The sequence below is a fragment of the Eptatretus burgeri genome, chromosome 11 (assembly GCF_056783735.1).
Source record: "Eptatretus burgeri isolate ZD-2024b chromosome 11, Ebu_testis_v1, whole genome shotgun sequence".
Taxonomy (NCBI): Eukaryota; Metazoa; Chordata; class Myxini; order Myxiniformes; family Myxinidae; genus Eptatretus; species Eptatretus burgeri.
Window position 1 is genome coordinate 82,856,768 of NC_140971.1, and position 10,000 is coordinate 82,866,767.

Genomic DNA, 10,000 nt, shown 5'->3' on the forward strand with positions numbered 1-10,000 from the left:
TTTTGACTCCCTCTTTTAAAGGGAAAATGCAGAATTTTTCACACCCCCCCTTCCTTTTCTCCCTTATGTTTGATCTATTCTCCTGCCCTTTCCTTCCCTCGCTTTTATTTCCAAAATTCAAACGTCATTTCTCCACCAACACATCTGAGTCGACTGACTCCCCTCTCGTGTATGTAATATGTAGACGTTTTACACCTAATATGCTCTAGTTTCACATTTCCAAGCAGCATGAACACAACTGTCAGAGAGTTAGAACCTTACATGCTTCAGCCCTTTGTCTTTAATTCATTTTGCTCATGCTTAATGTACTGCTATGACTTTGATCACCTCAACTAATCCCATCTTCTTGTGGGGAGAGCCTGGGGAGATAGCTTAGCTCAAGTAATTCCCGAACTGCCTGGCCAGGGCTGATGTTCGACTGGAGATGGTTGGAACAGGAATTTTTTTTGTTCAGGCTGCTGATTATAACTCATCAATTCTTCTCGAAAGATACAGTGGATTGTTAACTTCCACCAAATAATGCCAGCAGACAGGACACTCGGCTTAGCGTCTATTCTCGGGATGGTGCTTGTTGCGATGTAACACCCTGCCTGTGACTCTCCAATTCCACCGTTTATATTTGGGTCTAGAATTGAACAAAACAGGCCAAAGGTACCCTCTGCATCATCCTGTCAGACTATGGCATGATTAATGCTATCCTAATAACCTCCATTGTTGACTTGCTGCATCTATTGGACCTTTAACGCAACAACCGTAGGAGTTATGTGGCATTTAATTAGGCCTCGGGTACTACCTACAACACACATATTGATACCTATAAAGTTTGGCAAATTAATATTGATGTTTCATCGATATAAAAATTTTCAAGTGTTTGTGTGTTTGTACGTTATTCTTTCACGGCCGAACCGTAGCACCTGGAGGCCCAAATTTTGGGTGTAGATATTTCAGAATCTGGGCAAGGTTATAAGCTACCACACATTGGCTTTGCTGTCCGTTTTGAGGCCACCAAATGGCACTGTAAAGTGTATTTTGGGATGTGGGGTCAGGCAGTGCTGTCGCCGGCCCACAGACAAAAGGTAACCACCATGAGGCCAATTACCCCATAGCTTTTCAATGTCCAACACGTCCCGAAGCCACCACCCGGAAATATCACCTGGCCTGGCAGTGCCGGTTATCCCCCACATCCCTTGGCTAATAGCAGCGCCATGTATCCCCTGCTCGTATGTCATATTTGATCTCTTTTGATAAGGGATGTAACTTTATCAGACGTACAACATGCAAACATAGGTACAACAATCTTGGAATTAATGTATTAATTTATTTTAGTGAGAAATCTCAAGTATAAACATTAATTTCTTTTTTTGTTTACAAAATCAATGTCTTGGAAGAGCAATAACTTATACACTTATACACCCTAATTTATAAACTTCTTCTAAACTTGGTATTGTACAATCTTTTGATCACAGGTTGGTGTAATATACTCACTTCTCAACACACAATTCTGTGAATAAGGTCAAAAATTTTCATATTCTGTTCCTAGAATACCAACTGGTCATTCCTGAATTGTTGGAATCCAGGTCGGACGTGCCAAGAGTCTCCCCTCGAGCTAAGCGCCTGACACGGCAAGAGCCAACTCTGGCCACATTGCACTACCGCCTGTCTGCGTTTGGGCAGCACTTTGAACTCAAGTTGGCTCCTGTCAAGGCCTTAGTAGCCCCTGGATTTTCTGTATATGTACTGGGTGAAGCTGGCATCTCACGCCGGGAAGTCTTTGCAGTTGGGACTCCCGAGGAGTTCTGCTTCTACCAGGGAGAGCTTCCGAGCCATCCGGGTTCTTCTGCTGCAATAGCACTGTGCCACGGCCTGGTGAGTGGAATGTTCATTTGTTTGTTCCACATAAACCTCAGCTAACTTAGGTATAAATCCACCAACCGAAGTAAAGTCCCAGGTTATAAACTAAACAAGTTAGGAGGTGTATGCTACCCTATATATAAAATGTGGTTGGCAAGGTACCTGTGCTACGCACAGGTGGGAGTCCATAATCTTTTATAAACAAATAGAGGTACATTCAAAGTACACCACTCCCAATGCCAAATAAATAAATAAATAAATAACAAATCCTCCAATGCGTGACATTGCTGGGGTGCCTTTGGCGCACGGCGATGCCACCATGCAGTACATGGAGATAGAATTGGGAGGGAGCGGTACACAATAATTGATTGATTAATTGATTAATTTCAGAATTAAAATAAATAAATAATAGTTGTAAAATAATTTCTTCATCAATTGACTAATAGCATGCCAAAACCACCACTATTTCATCCGAACCTATAACTTTTTGAAAATTAAGTAATTCATCTAAAAAGGAATAATTAATCGATTAATCATTAAAACAAAACATCTTTTATAGCCAAAACACTTGTTCACGGTCGTGTCCAAATTTCAGCTTCCTCGCTCAAAAGGTGCCTGAGATATTGCCCAGATGAGAAACAAAATAAATAAGTAATTAATAAATAGATAATAATAAAGTAATTAATTGATTAATCAAAAAATTTAAAATACTGTTTTTGCCAAAGCACATTTTCACTTTTGTCCCAAAATTTCAGCCTCCAAGCTCAAAGGATGGCTGAGATATCACCCAGACAAACAGAGTAACAACTGAGTCCTCCGTTCGGCACCCGATGATGACGTCATGCATTGTCTGCATATGGAATTGGGATGGAGAAGTGTACAAAAAGGTTTTGAGAAATTTTTATCAAAACTCCCACCCACATTAGGACACCCGCTGGGTCCTCAAAAGGTTCCATCTTGAGTTTGATGGCGCTAGCCCCAAAACTGAGGGAGTAGTTGGGGACGGACAGACAGATAGACAGTCCTGCATTATTATCTAGATTCTTTCATATTAGGAGGGTGTAGGGGCTTTTTGATTGACCAGAATAAGGGTAAGTTTGCTCGGATTTGAGAGAGAGAAAGGTTGGGAGATAGGCATGTGTGTAGCATATGGGGAATGGAAGAGGGTTTAGGGGGATATCAATTCAGTCATTTTTGCATTCGTAATAAATATAAGGTCTCTTATAGATGCATGCAAGTTGGCTGTTGAAGGGTTTGTTGATAGTGTCATTGTGAGTATTTCTGTTTTCTTAAAGGTAATTAAGCAAACTTTGGTGTGAGATTTTGTGGCCTACACTTGGACACAGCGGAGTCTGGAATTACAAGTGGATAGGAAGATGGTTTGCTTATTTTGGTGAAAAGCGAATGTTATTGCAAACCTTTGATTCTGCATGAGCCACAGATCTGCAGCAGCACTGATGATGCCGCCCAAAATGAGAGCAAAACTGGTCGGTTGATCAATGCTGATTGAAGCTTCGTGTTCCCTTCAAAGTTAAAAAAAAAAAGAAAACCTCAAATGGTCCAACAGCTGCTTGTTCAGTTCAAGTAAATATTGAGACAAATCAGGCACCTTCCAACTTTTCCGTAACTCTTCGATGATGATGATTGCAGCTGTCAACATGCACGAAGCAAATTCCCTTATGATTGCCACTTGGCGATGACGAATATAATTGTTTAATTATTGAATCTGTTACCCTCACAGTAAAAATCCTTGCTGAAAGGTGTGAATATTATTGTTGCAAGCGAAACGGTTCTTTATAATTGTGATTGAATCACAATGATTGGCAAAGACATCCTAATGAGTTTCAACGGCTATAGGGAAGATAAACGCTTTAGGAAAGAAGGAAAAGTCGATAATCTGGGTGTTATATCTACCCAAAGCCATTCTCTTTGTAAAATGTACAACCGATCGTGAATTTTCATGCAAACATGTGAAACAGCTGGCTTCGTACCATACAGGCAAGTGGACAAAAAAAAAAAATGGAAACACCAATGTAAAGTCACTTAATAGGGCGTTGGGCCACCATGTGCGGCCAGTGCAGGCTGTATGCACCGTGGCATAGAGTCCGCCAGCATCTGAAATTCTGCAGGAGGGATGTGGCTCCATTCTTCCACGAAAAAGCCAATCAACTCGCACCTGTTTGATGAAGGTGAAAAATGCTGTCTCAGGTATCGCTTCAGAATATCCCATAAATGCTCGATTGGGTTCAGATAAGGTGATTGAGAAGGCCATGACATGTGGATAACATCGGTGTCATACTCATCAAGCCATTGGGTGACCACACGTGTTCTGTGGATGGGGGCCTCGGGGAGGTCTCCATCTTGCAGCCATGCCAGCCATAATTATAGGCAACCAGGCCTGTGAAACATTTTTGTACATAACTCTAAGCATGCTGAGATGTTATTTGCTTAATTAACACATGGGCCACACCTGTCTGGAAGCCATTGCTTGGTGTCCATCATTTACCCAGGTGTTTCCATTTTCTGTTGACTATCTGATACATCCAGTTTGAAAACATGTGCTACAGATAAGAAGTGAAGTGCCTTTCAGCAATGCTTGCAATGCCACCCAGTGACGTACAGTCATGCCTCTCAACAATGGACACAGTCATTCAAATAATGGGGACAATACCTATTTTATTCAATTTAATTCAACGGAGTGAAGGAGGTCGATGGCGTTTATTTCTGCTATGTGAAACACCTTGCAACCCGACACGCCGACAGAAAACAGACTTTTTGCATTTTCATTCCAACAATGTAACTTTGTTGAAAACATCTCCATGGTCGGCACTCCAAAGTTGAAAGTTTCTTGTCAATTGCTCAAGCAGTTATGGAGAAAACAAATTTAAAGGCGAACAAGCAAAAAAGACATAAAATGTCATAGTCCCCGTTGTTTGAGTAATTTTGCCATCCGAAGTTAAAAAGCAAGTCCATATTTACGTGCGACTAAAATGGCCGCCAGTCATTTTAGTGTTCGAGTGTCTGCTCTGTGTCTGGGAGGTCGGTGGTTTGAATCCCATCTTTAATCAGATTGCAAAATAAAGTGAGGGGCACGTGTACGCCATCGTGCACCGTGCTTGTGCCAAGTTTGAACAAAATCGGACTGTGCAAGTCTAAGAAATGGTTGGGGACACATTTAAGTAACAAAATGGCCGCCAGTCGGCCATCTTGAATCTGATCTCGAAACAAAATGGCATGCATATATCTATGTAAGCCATCATTCGTTATCTGTGTGCCAAGTTTGAATAAGATCGGTATATGCATGTCCGAGAAGTGGTTGAGGACGTGTTCAACATCGGGGTTGTTTTTACAACTAAAATGGTTGCCAGTCGGCCATTTTTGATCACATCACAAAACAAAATAATGTACTTATGTATGCCATCATGAGTTATCTTTGTGCCAAGTGAGAATAAAATCGGCTTTTCATATCCGAGATATTGTTGCGAACAGACACAAAAATCAGAAGAAGATCGAGCAGAACAGAAAGAACTTTGATGCAGAAAGAGGCCATTAGGCCTATGAAAGCCTTTGCTACTATGACCAACATATGGTTGCTTGTCCATCCATGCTCGATCCTTTTAAATGCTGAGCATCAAGCAAGTAAGCAGCACATCACAATTTTGAAGTCTTTTGAATGACTCAAATGGGATTCGAAGCACCGACCTCCCAAACTCCGACTGGATGCTCCAACCGTTACACCACCGAGTCTGGAAATGATTATTATATCACAATATGTTCATCATATCGAAATGCATTTATCGTTATTTATTTGCTCTTTTCGCCCTTCGTACATCACACTTTTGAGACAAACTCGTTTTTGAACGTGTACAGGTATAATCTTCTTTTTGGCATTAAAATTGATCTGCACATGGTTACCAGTATAAACAACAACTACAAAAAAAACACACATCCTGTGACTCATTCACACCTTTCTTTTGATGAAACAAGCAATAATCTCAGATAGGTATCTCTGTGGTCAAGTGCCAACTTCTATCGTCCTCAAACAAATGCTGAGCCACGCACGACTGACCTAGATAAACTGAGAATATTGTGATCCACACCAGTCGGTGTACTGTATTTCAAATGGAATGGCAGATTAATCAGAGCCTGGTTTGGAATTGGATAGGATCAAGTATACCAGCCTCAGTTGTGTAACGGTTCGAGTGTCTGCTCTGTGTCTGGGAGGTCGGTGGTTTGAATCCCATCTGAATCATACCTAATATTTAAAAAGTGCTCCGCGCAACGTGCTACCTCCTCGCTTGATGCTCAGCATTTAAAAAAGCTTGGTGTTAACGGTGAAGGTGGCTGGATCAAGGTCTTAGAGTCTTGAATTCATATTCGAGCCCCTGTTACTCGTTGAATTAACATCAGGTCGGTTGACTCAGCCTGTCATCCTTCTGATGTTGGTGAAATGAGTACCAGTGAACTGGTAATAGAGGGCACTGCATCAGTGGCACACCTGCGCCCTTGGAAAAATAATCTAACCAGCAGCTACAGGCTGCACACGATAGCTAGCATTTAAAAGGATAGAGTATGAACAAACAACCATAGGTTGGCAATTATAGTGCAGACTTTGAGGGGCCTTATGGCCTCCTTCTGCGTCGAAGTTCCTTTTATAAAGGGGACTCTGATTGAATAGTTATGAGAATGCTTCTGGTTCGAAGTTTTTACATATTTTATGGAAACATAGATGATGCTGGGATATTGTTCCTATGTTCTGAAGACAATTCTGGCCAATACTTCAGCAAAGTGTTTCGCTTGTATAAGGCAAGTGCCCATGGCACAAGTGCGTTCCCTCCGCCAAAGTGTGCAGGTGTAACCTTGGATGACCCCTGCTATTTGTTATCATCAGCCTGGTCCGCAAGTCATTTTCAACTGCTAGTCACGTGTTACACTCAACCGCAGAGATATCTGTTTTCACTGACAGGCGTTACTGAACTGTGCGGAAAATCTGCAATGAATTTGGGAAGGGGGGGGCGGTCGGAAGGGGGGAGGGGATGCAACTCCCTTCTGTCCCTAACACAACCAGCCTCAGTGGCATAATCGTTCGAGCATCCGCTCCGAGTCTTGGGAGGTCAGTCGCACCCTGTCCGAGTCATACAAAAGACTTTAAAATGGTACGTGCTGCTTCATTGCTTGAGGCTCAGCATTTTGAAAGAATCGAGCACTGACAAACAGCTATAGGTTGGTAATACGAGCACAAACTTTGACCAGCCAAATGACCTCCTGCATCAAAGTTCCTTGGAAGAGAACTCACGTTCTAAGTAAAAAGACTGCAATTCTGTTTTTTAACCCATCTCCAAGGCACTTACTAACTCGTTGTGAGATGACGTATTCCAAAACACCCACAGCTACGAACAAGAGTGTCTTTCACTTGAACGAACTTTGTAATCTGTGGATTTTTGAAGTTCAGAAGAAGAAGTAGCACATTATCCAATGAGCTTAACATCACATCAACTCAGAAAATGTCCTTTAAACAACAAGAAAATTGCCTCTCGGCAATCATGCAATAAATTCCACTCAATCTACGATGGCATCTTCGGCTTACATGGCGACGGCCATTATATGACCTGTGGTTTCAATATTACTCGTGTTTGGGAAGCACAGTTATTAACACTTTTGTTTGCACGAGACAATCGTCAGATTTCACCGATCCTTAGCTGCTTGATAAAACAGTGCACCCAGATTTGTCATCACATGAGCTTTAACCAGAGCAAAAGGTGATTGGTTTTTATTTTGTTCCGCACCTTGAGTTTGGTGGAGTCTGTGCGTATGACTGTAAAGTAAAACTCAATCGAGAACGCCAGGGCTTTTGTGCTGTCACACAGGATCAGCCAAGCATGGAAGTAGTTTGTGTCTGGCTTTCGTTCAAAGCTTTTTAGAATCGGTGCTTGGCAGAGCCAGGCGACAGGAAAGTTACAATGGCAGCAAGAGGTGGGATTCTTTAGGTTCCGGTAGGGTTAGGCTTTGTTAAAGCGGCAGGCACTGGCTCTTACCTGGTGTGTACCAAGCTGAGTGGTGGTGGTAATGTGTGGTGGGGGGACGAATAAAATAGGAGGTCTTGGATTGTGTTACCCCCCCTCCCCCCCCCCCCCGAATCGAAGCCTGCGCTTCCAGGCCCACAGCTGTTGGAAGGGCCGCTGGCAGCGGGTTCGAGCATGAATGTCCTGGATTCCAGGCTGCCTCGAGGTTTTGAATGCTGTGAAAATACACAGCTTGGGCCCCAGTTTGCTTTGCTAGTTCGACCCCACCAAAGCACGAATAAGTAATAGCATTGATTTCACATCAAGAGGCGTCAAGGTGTTTTACTTTTACACAATGTCCTCATCGTCGTGCTACCTGCATTGCGTCTGCACCATGTTCTGCTTTGGCTACTCAATTTGAATGGACTTTTTTTTAAAACATCCACTACAAATGGATTGGTTCAACTTATATATTGTGAGTTTTTTTTTTTTATACTTTTTGCAACTTTAAATCATCTTTTCCTCATGCTGTTTATTTTCTCTGAAATATTTCCTCCTCTTGTGCTTATTTGCACAAATGCAGATGGTGCTGCTGCATTCAGTTGTCAGCCAAACAGAAATCATATTTGAGAACAGAGAGGATTGTGTGTGTGTGTGTGTGTGTGTGTGTGTGTGTGTGTGTGTGTGTGTGTGTGTGTGTGTGTGTGTGTTTGTGTGTGTGTAAATGTGCATGTATTTATGCACTAGCAAAGGTACTCGGCATTGTCCAGCAATGCTGGATCCCTCCTCCCACCCTTCCACTGCCTCCTCCCACCCACACCTCCTCCCACCGGATTACCACCTCATCTCTTCCTTCCCTCCTCCCACCCAGCCCCCCCTCCAGACTTCCACCCTCTGCCTTCTCCTCCGACCACACCCCCCTCCCTCCAGACCCCCACCTCACTCCTATCCCTCCGGACTCCCACCTTACCCCTTCCCTTCCCTCCCCACGCCCTCCCTCCGGATTCCCGTCCAACGCCTTCCCCTCCCTCCTATGACCTCCTGCCACCCCACCCATTCCTCCAGACTTCCACCCCACCCTTTCCCCTCTGTCCTCCCACCTCCTCCCACCCCACCCCCCAAATAAAATTAGCTTACACCATGTAACAGAATAGAAGTATTCAATTAAAGTCGATGATGTCATACACAGCGACGTATTTTAGAAATTCACCTGACACCAAATAATTTTTATGATTTTACACATTATGCGACAGTACCGCTCACAATGGCAATCATGGCAGTGCTATAAGCTGTGCCAAAACTGAAATGGGGGTAAAAATCGCGGAATAAAAGTATTCAATTGAAGTCAATGACGTCATATGCAATGCCGCCTTTTATAAAATTATTTTACACTTTTTTTGCCCATGAATTACCACTGTACCCTTTTATTTATTATTATTTTTTTCCCGTGAGTTAACACTGTAACATAGCGCAGGTGAATGAACTGTATACGTAATACCTCGTCGTTCACATCACCTTACCACGTCGCTCACTCAGCACTCCCGCATCATAAAAAGAAGTGTGTGAACACTGTGGGGCCACAACGCAAGTCAGTCTCAGTCTCAGTCTCTCTCTCTCTCTCTCTTTCTCTCTTTCTCTCTTTCTCTCTTTCTCTCTTTCTCTCTTTCTCTCTTTCTCTCTTTCTCTCTTTCTCTCTTTCTCTCTTTCTCTCTCTCTCTCTCTCTCTCTCTCTCTCTCTCTCTCTCTCTCTCTCTCTCTCTCTCTCTCTCTCTCTCTCTCTCTCTCTCTCTCTCTCTCTCTCTCTCTCTCTCTCTCTCTCTCTCTCTCTCTCTCTCTCTCTCTCTCTCTCTCTCTCTCTCTCTCTCTCTCTCTCTCTCTCTCTCTCTCTCTCTCTCTCTCTCTCTCTCTCTCTCTCTCTCTCTCTCTCTCTCTCTCTCTCTCTCTCTCTCTCTCTCTCTCTCTCTCTCTCTCTCTCTCTCTCTCTCTCTCTCTCTCTCTCTCTCTCTCTCTCTCTCTCTCTCTCTCTCTCTCTCTCTCTCTCTCTCTCTCTCTCTCTCTCTCTCTCTCTCTCTCTCTCTCTCTCTCTCTCTCTCTCTCTCTCTCTCTCTCTCTCTCTCTCTCTCTCTCTCTCTCTCTCTCTCTCTCTC

General features: G+C 43.2%; 1 protein-coding gene across 3 annotated transcripts in view; it reads left to right on the forward strand.

The window, feature by feature from the left end:
- LOC147017499 (A disintegrin and metalloproteinase with thrombospondin motifs 18-like) overlaps positions 1 to 10,000 on the forward strand; it is a 181,984-nt gene that overhangs the window by 31,245 nt on the left and 140,739 nt on the right. For all 3 annotated transcript variants that reach the window (XM_085847208.1, XM_085847209.1, XM_085847207.1), the window contains one exon: positions 1,541 to 1,866. In XM_085847208.1, the coding sequence (XP_085703334.1) occupies positions 1,541 to 1,866 (326 nt within the window). The remainder of the gene's footprint in view (positions 1 to 1,540; positions 1,867 to 10,000) is intronic.